Genomic DNA, 18,560 nt, shown 5'->3' on the forward strand with positions numbered 1-18,560 from the left:
TGCGTGGGGCGTGTTTCCAGAGACCGAGGGCTGGGGCGCTTTTGATTCTGGGTGGCATGGTGTCCAGGCTTTTCACTGGGCAGAGCTGGAGAATATAGATTCAAACACGAGTTCACATTGCTATTTCTAATTCAGATTTAGAGTTTTTTCTTAAAGTAATTGATTTGTATCTTTTTCTCCTTATACTGGAAATCGTGCTTCCTGACAATTCGTTTACCTACTTTTCCTTACAGTTTCTATAATGTACTTTTAGAATTACATGGCTAATGTTAGTACTAAGGGTACTCGTGCTGAGTGAGGAGGGTTCAGATTTCTGGCGTTCTCCCGTCCTGAGCCACATCCCGCTGGGGACAAAGAGTTGGTTCAGCGTGCCGGAATCCCTGGAGATCATTCTTTCCTCTGTGGACCTGTTACCAGTTTGATATTCAGTCAGATTCACTTGTTTCCATTTGTTCTCAGTTTTAGGTTTTCCTTCCCTTCTGATTTAATTTGTTAGAATATTTACATGGCTCAAAATCTAAAACCCTCATGCCCTCTAGACCATGCGCCCCCCGTGCGGCCTCCTAGAGGTAACCGGGCTTTCAGTCTCTGGCCTCTCCTTGTCATGTTTCTGTTTGTTTCAGAAAGTAAGGAAATAGGTTATTTCTCCTTGTTTCCTTATTCAACAGGTAGCATGCCAAATACACACTTTTTCCACGTTGCTTTGATCCGTTCCATTGTGTCCTGAGCTTGGCTCCCTGCGGAGACCCCTGTGTTGTGTGTGCAGCTACATCGTAGGGCACTGGGCGTGAGTGCCCGCTGACGGCCGTTCGGCTGCTTCCGGGCTTCGCGGGGTCAGACAAGGCCGCAGCTCCAGCCTCGGCTTCACATGTTCTCTGCGCTTGCCCGTGTGCTCGGGGCGTTGCGAGCTATCGGATTACGGCCGTCAGCCGCCCCCCGTGGCAGCCCGTGGCCAGTCTGCTCCCGCCGCAGCGCACGGGACGGCCTGTTTCCTCAGGGCCTTGCCCGCAAAACAGGCTGTTCAACTTTGGGATTTGTACAGCTGATCGATGTGACATGGATCTTAGTGAAGTTTTAGTTTGCGTTTCTTTTATAATGAGTGAAGTTGAGCGTCTTTTATATTTGTCTCTGTCTGCAAACTTCTATTCATATCTTTCCATTTTTCCATCCAAATTTTTGCTTTTTCTGTCCTCTTGTTTTAGGAACTCTGTTTATTAAGGAGATTAGCTGTTGCCCATGATATAAATTGCAGGTATGTTCTCCTGCTTTGTCATTTTTATTTTGCTTTTGGTGGGTTTTGCTGTGTAAAGTCTTATTTTATTTTATTTTTTTATTTTTTAAGGTTTTATTTTTAAGTAATTTCTCCATCCAGTGTGGGTCTTGAACCCACAACCCTGAGACCAAGAGTCCACTGACTGAGCCAGCCAGGCGCCCCGTAAAATTTTGTTGTTTTGTCCTCTAATATGGTGGTCTTTATTTTTATTGCTTCTAAATTCCCGAGTCCTGGGAGTCTGTGTGAAGGTGTTCACCTCCCCAGCTCATAAAGAGATCCACACACGGCTTCTCCAGGGGCTTGTAGGTTTCGTTTTTCACATGAGACTTCTGGTCTGTTTGTAGTTTATCCTCTTGTACGATGGGAGATAGGGATCCAGTTTTATCTTTTTTCAAATGTCTCTCCCTTTGACCTAGTGCCGTTTATTAGAAAGTCTGTCTTTTTCTTCAGTGACTTGAGAGCTGCCCTTCTCATATACCCATATTTTTTATTACTTGGGTTTATGTCTGGATTTTATATTTTGTTCCATTAGACCACAGGTTGGCAAACTGATTTCTGTTAAGGGCCAGATAGTAAATATTTTAGACTTTCTGGGTTACATATGTTCTCTCTGGAATCTTCTTCTTTTTTAACAATCCTTTAAAAATGTGAAAGCTAGTCTTAGCTCCCAGTTGGATCGGCCCGTGGGCTGTGGTTTGCCAGACTGTGCATAAGAGCACCTGTCCACACACGGTGGGCATGCTGTTGAGTCAGATGTGCGGCTTCTCTCTGACGTATAGGCCCCCCCGCCGGGTGCTCTAACCTGCAGGGCCCCCTGCACCTTCTGGCTGGGCTGGTTTTCTACATGAACTTGTTAGCCCTTTATGGGGGTCTGCTGAATCCATGGGTTAACACGGGTAGAGCTGTCCTGCCAGGGACCGGGACATCCTTTTAGGTGCTCATTTCTATCTCCCTGACTTTCCAAAGACACGGAAGTGACCCTTATGCAGGTTTTGCTGTTATCCTGCTTTCTGACCAATTAAATCTTGTCTTTATCATTACCTTCTTTTTTATATTCTCCAGTGTTTTTTTCCTGATTTGAGTTGCTTAATTCATTTAATTCTTTTGTTTTTGTGGATACAAAATATTCAAGGCTATGAATTTTCCTTTGATTACTGCTTTATGCTTTGGTGATTCAGATAAGTAGTACTTTTATTCTTTTCTAGAAAATCTGTTTGGATTTTGTTTTCCATTTGACGTAGAATTATTTAAAGATAAGTTGTAAATTTATTTTAAAAAAATTGTTTCTAGTTTCTAGTTTGTTGCATTGTGGTCAGAGAATATTGTTTGTGTTATTTCTACCTTGTAGAGTATATTTAGGTTTTCTTTGTGGCCTAGTATATAGTTAATTTTTATTAATGTTCCAGATACACTCGAAAGATATATTTGGTGTTACCGGGGAACAGTGTCATACGTACATATGTTTTACCTAACGGATTAGCCGGTCTGGCCTTCCATACCCTTGTTTATTGTCCACCTGACCTGCCTTAAAAAGAAAGTGATTAGTTGGTCTTTACTATTATTATGTTTTTGTCTGTTCCTCCTTGCGTCTCTAGATTTTTGCTTTGTCCTTTGGTGTGTAGATATTCCTAGCTGCTGTATATTCATCGTGCGTTGTAGACTGTAGCGTTATGAGGTGCTCGTCATCTGCGGGAGTTGTGGATGCCTTCGCGGAGCAGGGGTGATTGTGGGTCAGGAAGGAGAGACGGAGACTGAGGGCCATCCAACCAGAGGAAGAGCACCCACCAGACTTGGATGTGGGGGTGTGGCTGGACTAAGGCTCAGGAAGGAGGCCGGCCGGGCTGGGGCTCAGTGTTTATGAGGGGGGTGAGAGAGGTGAGCTTGGGGGCCTGAGCAGACCCTGGGGAGGTACCACTGCCCCTGGGGTCTGTCTTGGTTGAGTAGGTGGTCAGCATCATTGCAGACTTTTGAGTGGGATGGAGATGACACAGGGTTCCCTTTGTGGATGCTTTGGCAGTGCTGTAGGATGGACTGCAGGGAGCGTGCACCTCAAGGAAGGCCACCGAGGAGCCGGTTGTCTGAGCCAGACAGGAGTGAAGGGGCCCAAGCCTGTGGGGGGAGGAACTAGGCGCCTCCAGCATGAGAGCCCTGAGGCTGGGCCCAGACCAGGATGGCCCCCACACCCCCAGATGCCTCCCCCAGGTACTCAGCATGCCATCAGCTCTGGGCTCAGCGTGTCACCCTGTGACCGTGAGCTCCATAGGCGGGGACCCTGTCTGTCCCCTTCTCCCGTGTTATCCCTGCGCAGTGCTTGGCGCACATGCTGGGGGCACCACAGTTATCTGTGGAGTGTGGATTCATGGTGCGTTGAAAGGACCGGGCAGCTGAGTGGATATAGTAGTGGTGTTGGAGTGGGAGGCGGCCCGGGAGGGGCGTTGCAAGGGCCCGGTGCCCGGGAAGCGCTCTGGGATGATGCGAGGAAGAGCTGGTTGAGGGAAGCTGGAGGGTCCAGTTGGGACAGGCTTCGCTGGGGAGCAAGGAGAACTCTGGGTGGGGAGTCTGTGGGTCTGGGCGACGCTGGCGGTGGAGTGTGGCGGTCCCGGGGCCGGCTGTCCGCAAGTGTCATTTGGGAAGTTGGCCCACAGAGTTCAAATCCATTCTGCCTCTTCGAATCAGAAGTCTGACCGGTGTGGAAGCGGGTACCTGAGCGCTTCCTTCTCCTGTAGCCCAGTGGGCCTGGCGGGGGGAGCGGCGCCATCGGTGTCACGAGCTGGGGCTTGGGTGTTTACAGGTCTTTGTTCCTGTGCGTCTGACGAGCCAGCCTCAGGGCTCCCTCAGTTCGGGGGTGTCCTGACAATGACCAGATGCCACAGGCTACCTGGGTGTCAGCTGGCTGGTGGCACTGGGGTCGGGGTGGTGAGTGTCCTTGGCCTCCACTGGCCCTGTGACTCTGGTCACTTGAGAGTGAAGCTAGGGACTGGCCTGCCACTGTGTGGTGTCACTGCCATCCCCTCTCTAAGCCTTTTTCCTGACTCCTTCCTGCCCCTCTGCTCCATGAGGTGCCCCTGTGACCTCTCGCTGTGGCGGGAGCCAGGCCTGTGGCAGCTGGTCCTGGCACTGTGTCCCTTGGGCCCATGAGAGGCCCTCCACCCCCACCTTCTGTCAGCCCCCAGTGCTGTGTCCCTTCCCAGCCTGCGTCCCTCCTTCAGCTGGAAGCACCATTCTGGTCTTGAGAGCAGGGGGACACCCCGGGGCTGAGGTGGCTGGAGGTGGGGTGGGGATCTCAGCCCGGCCTGGGACCTGCTCCCAGTGCTGAGTAAACACGCACCCTTCCACCCCCGAGTCAGCGTTCTGCTCCTCGGGGGCTCCATAAACATATTATTGATGGGAAGGGGGAAATGTGTGAATGTGTTCCCCAGCTTTGCTGCTCCCTGCACTGTAACTAATGATGACTTCCGTGGTGTTTTTGTCAACTTAGAGTTGATGGTGATGCCACCTGGCAAAGCCTAAAGGCGGGGGCTGCAGTCCACCCCCATCTCTCAGTGAGGAGCCCGAGAGCCGGGTGCAGCCCTGGGAGGCTCTGTGCTAGGGCCGTACTTGGGGTCTTCTGAGCAGCTCAGCTTGAGCTCAGCTTGAGCTCTGCATGTGTGTGTGTTCTCCCGGTTGTGACAGCAGACCACGTTTCTCCTTAAACCCTGCACGCAGAATAGTGACCTCCCTGGGCAGCCCCATCAGGACATCTATCCCTGTTCAGGATAGACTGTTTCACAAGGACTCGGTGAAAACCATGAATCATATTCTGGGAGGAGTTCAGTGTATGTATTGGAAAGAAATGTCGACTTCTGGATGTGACTCTGTATTTTGTAAATTTGGGTATTTTATGACATTTTTGATTAATGTGTTTATTAAACTGTAGTTATGATGGAAGCAGAAATTAGTGATTGTGACCACAGCAGGAATCACTTCAAAATGTAAAGATGGTAAACGACTCGAATCACCTTTGGGCTCATTCGAGGCCTCTCTGGACAGGGCCTCCTGGCTTTCAGCTCAAGTACCTGGTGGAGCCTGGCTTCCTGAAACCCGGAGAACAGCGCTGGTTCACCCACTACCTGGCCGCCCAGACCCTACAGATCGACGTCTGGGATGGAGACTCCTTGCTCCTCGTGGGATCTGCGGCCGTCCAGATGAAGGTGGTGGCTCTGCGAAGGCCGAGCCCAGTTAGGGTGGGGTGTCCCTCCTGGGAGGGTCTGCTCGGTAGGTGGTCTGACCGTTCACAAATTCTGTCCTTCCCCAAAGGCAAAGATTTTCACGAAGTCTCAGTTGTGTAATGCTAGGTTGTATTTTCTGTCATCAGTCAGCTCCTCCTACAAACCGACCACAGGTAAGGTCATCTTTGCCCCTCCACCCCCTCAGGACAGTGAGGATGCACATTCCCTGTGAGCAGCGGCCTGGCCCATCGGGGGGCGGGAGCGGGGAGGAGGGACCTACTGGGGTGTGCAAAGGTCACCCGAAGCCTGCTAGGATAGCAGAATTGTGCTTTTCTAATTGTAATTAGAATTAGAATCTAATTCTTTCTCTAATTGTGCTTTCCATTTTCCTCGTATACTAAATCCTAAATCCATGTGTTAATTAAAGATTCTTCCCTGGGGTTTCTCCCCAGAGGGTCAGCGTAGTTGCACGGCAGCTCCTGGGCTTGGGACTGGGGACACGATGTCCTGGCTGCGGGGCGGAGGTGGGAGAGGGCACAGCACCACAGCCCCAGTTCCTGCATCTCTGAGAGTCACCCGCTCTCCTGGACTCCCATTAGTGGACTTCCTTCTGGATTCCAGCCTCGGGCGCCCCTCGGTCCCCCCCCGCCCCGAGTCTTGCTCCTGCAGCCATCAGTGTGGTCACTGAGACTTACGACCCAGCCCCATCGTTGCTCGCTCCTTGGCACCCCTCACCATGACGAGCTCATGGCTCCTGTTCCGTGGTGTGCCTGGCTGTGTGCGCAGCTCCCCTGAATCCGTGCCCCTCTTCCTCTGGGGGTTGCCTGTTCCCCCTCTTCCCTCTGAGGGCTCATCTGGGCTGCGCCATCCCTCCTCCACCCGACTCAGGTGTCCATCCACGAGGGGTGATGCCCCCAGGGGACTGGGAGGAGCAAGGGCAGGGGTCACCCGTGGTGAGCACTCAGCAGATGTGGGCTGATGTTCTCATTCCTCACCCTGGTCCCTCGGACCTTCTTGGGTCACGGTGCCCACGGGATTGTCGTGGCCATTGCTTGTCTGTCTGTGATGCTGGCTGATGACATCCTGGTGGGTGGGGATGGGACAGTCAGTCTTCATCTCCGGCACAGTCATGACCCACAGTGGGCATGGTGCTGCGTAGATTGAGCAAGTGGAGGGGGCACCGAGGGAGTGGGAGGGAACAGAGGGGTGAGGAGTGGAGGGAATGGAGGGAGGAGGGAATGGAGGAGGGAGGGGCACTGGAGGGGCAGACAGGAGCCCCTGTGAACTGGGGACGGTCACGGCTTCTGCCTCATCCCCAGCTGAGCCCTGTGTCCCTGTGTTTTATCACCTGGAGACGAAGTTATTTTATCTTGTCCTCCACGAAGAGCCCCTGAAACAAATGCTCTTGTGATTATTGACCCTTGCATAAATTAAAATTAAATTTTACTTTTTAAAAATAAAGTCTTTAAAATTTATAGAGAACAGATGGGAAATTTAGATGAGAAGAGCGAATCCCCTGTGACTGCAGGTGCTGGGCTAGTTAGGTGCCTTTGGTATGTGGATTTTCTGGAAGGTGTGGTGCACCGTGGCTCGGCTCCCCTGCTCGTGTTGTTGGCTGTGAGGGATTTTTGCCGGTTGCCCTGTGAGCGACGTTGCAGTGAGCTTCTCGGGGTGCGGTGTGCCCTACCTTCGGCTCCAGTCCCGCGAATACGACAGCGTTGTTAGGGCGATAGTGACAGTGGCTGATTGCCCCGCGCTCGCGCTGCACTGTCCCCGTGTCCGGCTGGGAAACTGAGGCCCGAGTCGCGCTGACAGTGGCCGAGCCAGGCATTTAGCCCAGTTCTGATTCGGAAGCTTGTGCTCTTTACCGTTATGCTCTGCTGCTCTCCCCAGACGAGAACTTGCCGGAAGCGTGTTTCTGACTCAGAGCTGTGCTCAACGTGGCAGCCCGGCACGCAGTTGGCCTCGGTTACCCAGCGACCCTGCTCCCGCCCGCCACCTGTCTTCTAGCCATACTGAAGCCCGATGCTCCAGGCCCCGGGTGTGGGGGGTCTGTACTCTGCCCCCAGCATTCCCTGCCTGGCTCCTACCTCCTTCTTGAAGCTCACCGTGGATGGGGTCTGCTCAGCGTCCCCAGCCTTGTTCTGTTGCTCGTTTCCCATTGTTCTCTCCACAGAACAGAAGGGGCTCCAGGAGGGTGGCTGCCAGGCCTGTTTGTGCACCTGTGGTGTTCACTCAGTGGGTGAATTGGGGTGCACTTTATTAAAGAATTTGCGGCAAAGACCTGGTATCAAGGACGTAGGTTTTCAGAAGAAGATGGGCTCCGCCTCAGCCAGCCTCTGACTGGTGCCTTTCTCCCCTGCAGCAGCTACTCCGCCAAGGCCGGCCGGCTGTGCAGGTCCTGCACGAGCTTGAGGTCGTGGCGACCGAATATGAACAGGACGTGGTGGTGAGTGCAGATGTGACCCGGTTTGGATGTGTCAAGCCCATTGGTGTCTACACGGTGGTGAAGGGCTGGCTGCATCTGACGCTGGCCAATGTGGGTAAGAGTCCCCGGTGACTTTGGCCTCACACCGTTCTGGGTGGCCACTCATTTTCCCTTTTGCTGCATGAGCTCCCTCAGGGCAGTGGTCCTGCTGTGGGCATCATATAATCAATAGGAATTCAGAAAAACTCTTACTGTTTGACCTCTGAGTCTGCCCTCAACCACTGGGTATCTGTCTTTAACCACGAGCATCTGTCCTTGACCACTGGGCATCTGTCCTTGACCACGAGCATCTGTCCTTGACCCCTGAGCCTGTCCTGGCATCAGATGTGTGGTGTCCTGATTTCTCATCAGGATTTGGGATCATTAGTCATCTCAGGCTTGCCCACATTTTATTTCTTGGTGCAGTCTACGGTGCATCTCCGTGACAATCCTCAGATAAAATGACTGGTTCCAGGAGAGATTTTCATCTGGAATATCAGTGCACAGAACTACTTCATCACAGGAGAGGAAAGAGAAATGTTCCTCAACTTCCACGCAGCTTGGGGATAAGAGAACAGAGAAGCGCACTTCTTTAGAGCCTAGCACCCTGACCTTACATCTGGTGGTGTCTGAGGGTTGCTTCTCGGACACACTGAGCTCAGCCCTGGTGCACCTTCACTCACGTGCTGGTGGCAGGGCATTGGGCTGGCTGTGGCTACAGTGGACTTGCCTGGACGTTCTGGAGGCTCCCCTGAGGCCCTGACCGGCAGGGGATGTGGGGCCGGCATGCCTGCCTGTGCCCCCCACAGGGCAGGGGACCAGAGCGAGCCCCTGTGGGGCCAGGGGACAAGCCCACTCAGTCTCCCTTGAGGGGACTGTGGAAAGATGGGGGTTTTTCGGGGTGAAATGGAAAGCAGGACAAAATCAAGCTGTTGGAGGTTTCTGGAGCTGTGTCTGTCTAGATGAGACTCAAACCTCTCACGTTTTATGGGGGAATTTTCCATTCCTCAAAGCCCAGGCTGACTTTAAAGCCTGGAGCCCCATGGGCCACATGCGCCCGGGCGGGCAGCACGGAGGCGGGCGGGCTGGGGCTGCTGCAGCCGGAGGAGCGTGCACAGCTCATTAAGTCAGGGTGGAGGTTTCTGCCTGCTTGTTTACAGTGGTAGGATCCGAGGCAGCCTGGAGAACAGACAAAATGGAAACAGCAAAACTCAGGCTCTGGAGAAAGAAATGAGCCGCATGTGAGAAGCAGACATCATTCAGAGGCTCCTACGAGTGACGGAGCTGCAGGAAGCGTTCTGCGTCTGAGATTGCATTGGTTATTTTTATATTTATTCACGGCCCACAAATGTGCAGTGACTCCGCGTTTTAAATCTTATCTTCAGAAGAAAGATTAGCTCCATTATATGTTATCTTAAATTGCCGTTTCCATACTTTGCCTGCAAGAGAGCGATAGCGCATGGGAGAGAGTCGGAGACGCGTGCCTGAGAGGTGCGGACGCGGAGGGCGATTAACAAAGGACAGATGCGCGCAGCACACTGGTCCATGCGGCCATGCTGTGCTCTCCTCTGTTAATTTTGCATTTTTTGGAAAAAAAAAAGTGTTGTGGATTCATTTCTTTATGAAACTGATTGTTCTGCCCCAAGCGGCAGGCAAGATGAGGCTGGGTGAGCTTCAGGGGACAGAAGCAGGGTCAGGCCAGCATCCCGGTGCCTGTCCGGCGCTCCATGGCTCCGCATGCCCAGGGCGTGCGGTCTGGCGCGAGGCTGCGGACGAGGCGCCCTCTCCGCTCCCAGGGAGGGGTGGTGCTCGCGCCCGCGGCCTCTCGGCTCAGACAGGCTCCGTGACGGTCTCTGCAGCCTCGTCTGCAGTGTCCCTCAGTGATCTTTCGTCATGTGGGGGTCACGAGAACCGTGCTCTCCCGTCCCAGTGATCCTGGTGGTGCAGTGTGACTGTGGTTCATCTGCAGTCCTTCCGGGGGGCCCGCCAGGGGAGCAAGGGGCTGCCCCGACCCCCAGCTCCGTGTTCTCAGGGTTGAAGGAGAACCGGGTGGTGTGGACAGATGGCCTGGGTCTGGGGTCAGACATGGTGACGTGCTGTGCTCCTGCCGTGGAACGAGGCAGTTGCAAACCGCGTCAGGAGCGCTACCTATCTGGAGGGAGTTTCTGCACCCCTGGCAGATGTGCAGGTTCCCAGCTTAACCCAGGTCTCACTGAAGGGAGAGAAAGCCCGCGGTGGCTGGAGACTGTGGACCGTGCCCTGAGGAGGTGAGCACCTTTGCTGCGTCCGCTCCCGGAGTCAGCGCGTGTACGTTCTACTGATGTAGTTTATTGTCCCAGCTTCCAAACAAACCGTTGCTCTGAGTGCAAATACCGCCAGAGGAAACAGCGACGCTCAGGGATGGCCCTGGTCTGTCCGGAGGTGACCGCGTGGCCCTGCTGGTCCCGCATGCCATGGTGACAGTCGTGACTCCTGAGAGCCCGGCTCCAAGGCTGCTGGCCGCGCACCCCCTGAGCTGTCTGCACCAGATCCTGACCTGCAGCCGTTTCCCTGGCTTCTATGCGTCCGTCCCAGTGGAGCGATCACCAGGCTGAACAGAGGCCGTGGGCACGTCAGCTGGACACGGGGGAAGGCCTCCCTGCCTGTGCTTCAGGGAAGGCCACGGAGGGCTCCCAAGTTCCCTCAGGTGTGGCATGAATCCGTTGTCCCGACAGGGAGCAGAGGTGGCTCGTGCCCACTGCCAGGTGACTGACGGAGCATGCCCTCAGGGTGGGATGGAGAGCTTGCCAGACCGTCCTCCCACACCGGGAAGAAACAGCGCTGAGAGCAGGGAGCCCGGACCGACTCTGAGCTCGGGGCAGGAAGTGGGTGCACCTGGGCTGGGTGGCGCCTCGTCCCCTCTCACGTGGAGAGCAGGTGATACTGGGGCGGTGAGTGTCAGGCCGGGACCTGGGCTCTGGCACCAGCTGGCTGTCCCCTCCCCACTTGGCCAGGCTGTCTGTCCTTGCCTGTCTGCTTGTTTGCTTGTCTGTCCCCCTCGGGGCCTGGCGGCTTCTGGGGGACACGGCTGGTTCTTCCTTGCTGCAATGGTCGCCCAGCAGCGGCCACAGTGGCCTGGCGTGGTGATGCGAGCTTCGTGAACGGGTGGATGAGTGAGTGTGAGAGCCTGTCTTGCTTCCAAATCTGTTCCTCCTGGACTTGGGCTGACAAAGCAGGCCCTGAGGCGTGAGCAGCTGATCCCACCGAAGTGGTGTTCACACCAGGTTCCATTCCTGGGGATGAGCCTCACGACCTTGTGACGCTGTGTTGGGGGTAAACTGACCCCAGGGAGATGAGAGGACTGTGTTTGGCAGAGGACTCAGCAGCCCCTCTGTCTGCAGGGGAAGAGCAGAGAAGCAGCTGAGGGTGGGTGGTGGGCAGACCCCGTGGAGAAGTGCTTCCCAGCAGAGGAGAGACTGAGAACAGCTGGGACTCGAGACGCAGGGCCAGAGGGAGGGACGGGGGTGGCAAATGGGGTGTCTGCCCGGAGGTCTGAGCCTGAAGGTGGACGTGTGCACTGCGCATACAGAGCTGACGTCGGGGGAGGGACGGAGCTGCAGGAGGACCGGGCCTGGCACCGAAGTCCCCCCAGGAAGAGACCCCAGGTAGGATTGTCACTGCCTTAGTGGCCGGGCTGGTGAGGAACCCACTGCAGAGGAGGCAGGCCTGCGTCTGGCGTCTCATGGTGACATGGCGCACGCCCAGCAGGCAGAACCCGGGCTCGACCTCAGGCTTTGCCAGGCCCGGAGTGTGGTGCTACATCAGGGAAGGCTCTAGACAGTGAGCGCCACGCCTGTCCCGGCGAGCTGATCTCCCTGGCGGGGCGTGCGGAACTCGGCCAGTATGCCAGCCTTGCCCGGGGCTGCTGGCCGAGCTGTGGACGCTCTGGGCAGCAGGGCAGGTAACCAGGAGCGGCTCTTGTCGCAGGAAGCCTGGGGGAAAGGCCGGCTGGATGTGTGATTCTCAGAAAACACTCGAGGGGACCAGAGGAGTCTGAAAACGATGAGAATGGAAGTCCCCAGGGGCAGGACTCTGCTCACCTGTGTGCCGCCAGCCGTTAAAACGCGCCGAGTAAATCACTTCTTGATTTGGCCAGAGGTGGTTTCAGTCTGTCTGTTGTTTTTGAATCGAGTGTTTTTCCCCACACCCAGACTGGGGCCTTAGTCCTTGCTAGTCGCCTGAGGGATGGTCTGCTGTCACACCTGTGTCTTTGGGGTCTCCAGCTGCTATCCCCTGGGGTCTGCAGGGGCGGCCCCCATTGGCAGCAGGGCAGAGACCACGTGACTTCCCCGGCGGGACAGGCATTCCCTTCCCGAACCAGTCGAGAGGGAGACGTTTCTGTCAGGCAGCTGGAGACGGAAACGTCGCCTTGGTCAGCACTGCTGAGGACCAGCTCACCGCTGCGGTCGGGGCCGTGCTCCTGTGCCCAGCACTGGCCCACAGGACAGAGGCAGGGGAGGGCGGAGCTGAGCAGGGAAGCCACCCGTCCGCTGGGGCAGAGCGGAGGCCAGCAGAGAGGTGGGGAACGGGCACCCGGGGGGAGGGGTACCTCTTCTAACAGCTCCCAGAAAGATCGCCAGGACGCCCCATGCCTGCGGGTGTTCAGCACCATCCTGCCGGAATCGGGGAAGCGCACAGCGCGAGCGTTTTGCGTCTGGAACTTGGGGGGTTCGTTTTGGAATCCGACTTCATCAGCTGTACTCTGCCTCCCCTGAGGGGGGAGTCCTGTCCTCGCAGAGAGGCCGTGGGCTCCAAGGGTAGGATGCCCTTCTCCCCTGGGCCTCGCACACGTTGGCCGTTCAGCCGGGGCAGGCGTGCTTTGTGCTCCACCTCTGGGCTCGCGCAGGCCCTCTGAAGCTGCGTGCTGCTTCTCTCCAAGGCTTCTGTCGGAAAACAGCTCCAGAAGATTCTAGCTTGCCGAGGCTCTTTTACCTTCAAGTGTGTTTGAAGTCAGACGTTTGCGGACGTGCACGGAGGCCTCCCCTGAGTAGCGGGCGTGGGAATGCGTGAGCTGTCCCACGAAGCGGGGCTGCCAGGGCCGCTCCTGAGATCAGAAGTGAGAGTGTGAGCAAGCGCCCTGAGCGCCTGGAGCTTTAACGCCCCGAGGGAGAGCAGACACACCTACCGGCCGCCTCTCAACTGCCAAGCAGAGTCAGAACCCCGAGTGCCGTTTTGGGGTGTTATCAGGCCGGGGTGTGGACGGGCCCTTAGAAGCCCAGAACTCCCTATGGGGGATATTGATGTGGCTCGTCGTACACCTTTTGGTGTTAATACCTTCTGCTGGGATGTTTTTATTTTAGGTCACGTGTGTGAGCAGAGAGTGAGAAATTCCGGCTCGTTGCCACCTTCCAGGTCACGGGTCATCTCGAATGATGGAGCCAGCCACTTCGAGGGAGGCAGTCTCCTCACGCGCGGGGGTCTGAGACGTGAGTGAGGAGCGGCGGGGCAAGTGGGTCGTGTGCGGGTGTGATTGGCGTGGGGAAAGGGTGGAGCGAGAGACGGAAGGCTGCGTGTACGCCCGTGGGCATGCAGGTACACATGTGATCTGGGGGCGGGAGCGGCGGCCGTCGTGTGCAGCTCAGTGCCCTGCCTCGCTGGACCCTCGGGCCGTGCCGGGTCAGCGCGTGCGTCACAGCCAGCATGCTCTGGAGTGGGCTCCGTGGAAGCCGGCTGGGCTGTTTCACAGGCAGATTATCATCCTACAAGGGGCATCTGTTTTTGGTTAGCTGCCCATCTACAGGGGAGCAGGAAGTGAAGGAAAGGGTAGGATGAACAAAGACTGGTTTTTAAAAACTGATTTGAAGTCCCAACGGTGGGGAGAGTAAACCAGTCGTGGAGCTTGGGAAGTCAGTCCTGTGCTTGGGGAGAATGTTGTCCACAGCAGGGGGCGTCTGAAGTTTTCTGTCCCCTTAAATCACCCACAGACCTGGATGCAAAGTTGTTGGTGGGATGAAAAGCAGGGTGTGCCCTTTGGGTGTTGCTCCCCCATGTTGCTGGCCATCTGGCGTGGATCCACAGCTGCCCTGAGCTTCCTGTGTTGACGGTCCTCGGGTACTGTTGTCCTTGAGCCTGTGCCCGGGGAGGGAGGCCCCGCACTGTGGCTGGTGAGAGGCCTCCGGGACCCCACGTTCCCTGAAACTCCAGCCCAGACTTTGTGGGGGCTTGAGTGTTCTCCCGGAAGAGGGACCCGGGGTTCTGATGCTCAGATGGGTCCAAGGTCCATGATCCTGGTGGGCTGAGAGTCTGTTCTCCCGTTTAGTGTTGAAGAAACCAAGGCAGTGGATGTCAGGTGATTTGGCCAGTTGTGTGGTAAAGGGTGGTGGACTTGGGTGAGAATCTGGAATTCCCACTTTGTGGCCAGTGCTTCTCTGTCCCTGGCTGGTCCAAGAACAGGTTGGGGGGTATTTGTGAAAGCCCCCACCTTGGGGCCCAGCAGGTCAGGGGCTCTGCCAGGCAGTGCAGGGAGCTGTAACTCATGAGGGTTTGTTGAGTGAATGGAGAGTCTCTGGTCCCCCTCTCCCTGTTGGATCAAAGACAGAGGATGGGGAGTTCCATCAGAGAGCCTGTCTTCCCCACTGGGCAAGGCTTGGCAAGTAGGAAGCTGTGCAGAGTTTTAGAAAGTGCTTCCAGGCTCTGAGCAGTCCTGGAGCTCCATTCCTGGTTTCTTTGGAACTGGGTGATACATTCTGACCGGTGAGCTCATTGGTGAACCTCAGCCTTGCTTGTCTCCTTCCCCCGGGACTGTGGGCCTCGGGCCACTCAAACCTGACCGAGGTGGGGTGGCCCACCCACTATGCCTGCACCCGAGATGGGAAAAATTATTTTGGGGTGGCATTTTACCTGTCTAAACCGACTCATGGCATCTGAAAAGCAATTGAACAGCTTTAAAATGGTGGTGAGGAACCTGGAAATAGCCCTTGTTACTGGCGATGGAGGAAGAGGTGGGCGAGTCAGGGGGAAGGATTGCTTTACCACCACATGGAGCGCTTCAGTCGGAGGCTGGAGATGGGGTGACAGTGTGGGACCCGGCCAGCAGGTTCAGCAGGGCGCTCATTACCCATGGGTGCCGCGGGTGCCTGAGGCTCAGGAAGGGCCCAGTCCTAAGCTGGGGTGCTCCTTCTCTTCTGCCCGCCTGCGCCAGCTTGAGTGCTGGTCCAGGAATCTCGATGTCAGCTTGTGACCTGACGTGTGCATGCTTCGTCACCTGAAGAAAATGTGGCTCCTCTGCTGGCTTCAGCTTCTGTGTCTGCTCACACGGCTTCTGTGTATGTCTAGGGTTTGAGCAGAGTCTCCCAGAGGAGTCGGTTCCTTGGGGGCCAGGCTGTCTAGAGGCAGCTGGGTGTAGTCAGGGGCATGAGCTCGGGAGCCAGGCCTGGTCTGAGGGCCCCCCGAACCCGAGCCTGGGCTTCAGGCCAAGTGGGCAGCTCATCAGAGCCCCTGATTCCTGATCTGAGCACACGGGGTGGGTCTGAGGACCTGGTGGGGCAGTGTCCTGAGAGCTCAGAGTGGTCCCCGAGTCAGGAGGCTCTCGCCAGTGGGGCTGCGTCCTGGATGAGGGTGTCAGCAGCCCTTGAGAACCCAGAGAGCATCAGCTTCTCGAACACTGACCTTCATTTCCCTCTGGAAAGTCATGTAATGGTGTATTAATTTGTCTCTACGGACCAAGATCAGAATTCCTTTATTTGAAAGGCTGGTAAAGGGGGACGCTGTGGAGACCAGCTTATAGGATTACCATCTTTATCAGCATCTTAGAAGGTACAGGAAAGGGCAAGGTACCTGCTGAGCTTCCTTCCTGGGTGAGGTGGCCGGAAGCTTGTTGCCGGGTCTGCTTAAAGAACGTAAATTCTGCACTTTAACCTTTGGCTCCCTCTTTGAACCTTCCAGCATTAAAAAATGTGGTTCAAGCACAGAAGCTGGCTGACGTGGACCGTGAGCTGGCCGCCATGCTGTTCACACACACACAGCACAGGAGCAAGGGGCCCCAGGGCATCGGCCACGAGGGGGACGCTGTCCGCAGGCGCAAGCTGGAGCGGATGAGGTCCGTGCGCCTTCAGGAGTCCGGAGGAGAGCTCAGCTGCTGGGGCGCCAGCATGTTGGTGAGGGCTTCGTCCACCTCCCGCTGCCCCCGGGTGTCCCCGTAGGGGGGCCGCAGTCATTGTGAATGAAAGCAGCCTCGTCCTCTCCTCTTCTCCTGCGTGGTTCTCTCTCTCTCCCTCCCAAATCCTACTTGTGGAATGGAGGGGAGATGGACCTCTCAGCCACCAAGGGAGGTTTTCACATCAGAGTTACCTGGAGAGTTTTTATAAAAGCTGATTCTTGGGTTCCACCCCTGGAGATCCTGTGTCCAGTTGGCCACGCACGTGCGTGTCCATAACCTGGGCTGTTAAGAAGGCTCTAGAGGGGATTCTGAGGGGCCCCCAGGTTTGGGGTCAGAGCTGTGAATGGGTCATCACTGCAAATCAAGTAGTTCATTCTGACCAGAAAAATTCCCATTTTTGTCTAAAAATCTAGAGAAGACCCTACCATATTTTGCGTCATAGACCTAGGAGGAGACAGTGGTTGTACCTGATGGGTTTATGGAATCAAGAGGCTACAGGGGCCTTGAGGAAGATCTTTGAGGATCACCCTTTACGTTAAGGCAGGCAGGTGTCTGAACAGACGTCGCTGCTCAGCCCTTCGTGCTCACAGCAGCTGGGGAAGGCTCTGCCCTCAGGTGTGGGGTGTAGCGAGAGAGACGGAAACAGGCCAGCGAGCAAGACTGTTGGGTCTGATGGAGGAGGAGAGGTCCAGGAGAGGGCCCGGTGGGGGGCGTCCAGACTGAGCTTGTGGGGCTGGGGTCCGGATGGGCCTCCTCCCCTACGGCAGCTGCCGAGGGTGGGGCCCCTGGAGCTGGTGGCCCAGCAGCACCTTGGCTGTGTCGGCTGCCGCCCGGGCTCACCAGCAGCCGTCCCTCGTTGGGTGGCAGGTCCTCAGTCAGGTGCCGCCAGTGCTGGTGTCCTATCCTTACCGTGGTGTTGGTGGGTTTCCTCCTGTTTGATGTGTCCTGGTAGAGTTTCCACAGCTCGGAGCCCTCATTCTGAATATAGCTGTGAATTTGGAAGTAATTGGATTTCTAAATACAAGAAAATGTTCCACTAAATTCTCATGCTTTTCCTGGGTCAGCGGCCTGCAGAATTTAAGGTGAAAGTGACTTGTTTTATCGAGTAGGCAGTGGTTTCTCCCCCACCTGGAGTTCTCACAGCCGTCTTCAGAAAAAGGGTTTGTGAATTCACGAAGTCCGCGGGCCCTCTGATGAGAGCCGGAAGTGGAGCGGCGCTCAGGGCCGAGGAGCTAAGCCCCTGGCCAGTCAGCTGGTCTCGGACCCGGGGGCTGTGCATCAGGAGGCAGAGAGCAGCCGGGGATGCTGACGGTCTGGGAGCTTCTCAGGAAAGTGGTGGAGCACAGAGTGGGGCCGGATGCCTGTGTTGGCGTCCCCGCTGTTGCTTGGGACAGTCCCAGCATCCTCACGAGGGTGGCTGAGCTTCTGTGGCGCCCGGGATGGTGGCCGGCCGCACCTGCTGCTGTTGGTCAGCGTCAGCCGCTGTGTGCCGGTGGAGCCCCAGCCGCGGGAAGACCGTGAGCTGGGTACCTTCTCCATGGGCCCCCCAGCCTGGGGAGAACGGCTGGCAGGCTATCTCCTCGTGTGGGGCGTCCTCTGAGGCTGCAGTCTGGGTGGCAGCGGGGTCCCCAGGGCCCTTGGCCTGGACTCCGGACCAGCCATTTCGTGTTTGAGCAGGTGCCCCAGCGCTCCGAGCCTGGTACTGACCAGGCAGGCCTGGGGCGGTCAGGCCCCTGGGACCAGCCCCCCACCTCTGCCCTCTGCCCACCCCCTGCAGCCCCCACCCAGATCGTCCCTCACAGTAGCAGTTTGGTGGCACTAACCCTGCTTCATGTAGTCATCCCATGCTGAGTGCCACAGAACAGAAAGCTTTATTTCCAGAAATCCCAGCGAAAGGCTCGCCAGTCTCGTGCTCTGGTTGGGTACTGTGCTCATCCTGGACCTGGTCACTGCCTCTGCTGCCTGTGGGGACCCAAGGGCTCCAATAAGTGTCCTTATCCTTTGCCTGCCTGACTTCTGAACGGATTGAGAAATCAGGAGTATGGCAGGGAGAGACCCAGGTGTCACCGCTGTTACTGATGACTCTAGTGATGGGTAGAGCAGACCCTGGAACTCGGGTCCTGTCTGCGGTCAAGGTGCTTGTGACACTGAGTGTGGAGCTAATGTGGGAGCCGAGCCGCCTGGGTGAGGCCATACGGCCACAGGCCACTAACCCACCACTGGTGAGGAGCAGTGTGAGCACCTGCTGCGGCGTCCACGCCGGTCGGTCCCAAAGGGAAGAGTTGAGGGAGGGCGGGGCTGTGCCTGCCTGGTTCATACTCCAGAGCCTTCTGTCAGAGGAGTCGCCCCGCGTCCTGTGGGGTGGAGGGAGGCCAGGGGTGCCAGGCTTCCCGACAGCTTCCTCCGTGGTACGGAAGGACACAGGACAGGCAAGGAGCTTCCCTCCTCACGAGCCCCAGGGTCGTGTTCACTCTA

At 56.3% G+C, this 18,560-nt stretch overlaps 1 protein-coding gene across 7 annotated transcripts in view; it reads left to right on the top strand.

The window, feature by feature from the left end:
* The window catches only part of NPHP4 (nephrocystin 4), a 113,547-nt gene that overhangs the window by 83,181 nt on the left and 11,806 nt on the right, over positions 1 to 18,560 (top strand). For 6 of the 7 annotated variants that reach the window (XM_032394940.1, XM_032394959.1, XM_032394974.1 and 3 more), the window contains 4 exons: positions 5,303 to 5,463; positions 7,847 to 8,024; positions 13,288 to 13,413; positions 15,872 to 16,083. In XM_032394940.1, the coding sequence (XP_032250831.1) occupies positions 5,303 to 5,463; positions 7,847 to 8,024; positions 13,288 to 13,413; positions 15,872 to 16,083 (677 nt within the window). The remainder of the gene's footprint in view (positions 1 to 5,302; positions 5,464 to 7,846; positions 8,025 to 13,287; positions 13,414 to 15,871; positions 16,084 to 18,560) is intronic. The other variant, XM_032394964.1, reaches the window with a different exon arrangement.

The sequence above is a fragment of the Phoca vitulina genome, unplaced genomic scaffold (genome assembly GCF_004348235.1).
Source record: "Phoca vitulina isolate PV1807 unplaced genomic scaffold, GSC_HSeal_1.0 scaffold2, whole genome shotgun sequence".
Taxonomy (NCBI): Eukaryota; Metazoa; Chordata; class Mammalia; order Carnivora; family Phocidae; genus Phoca; species Phoca vitulina.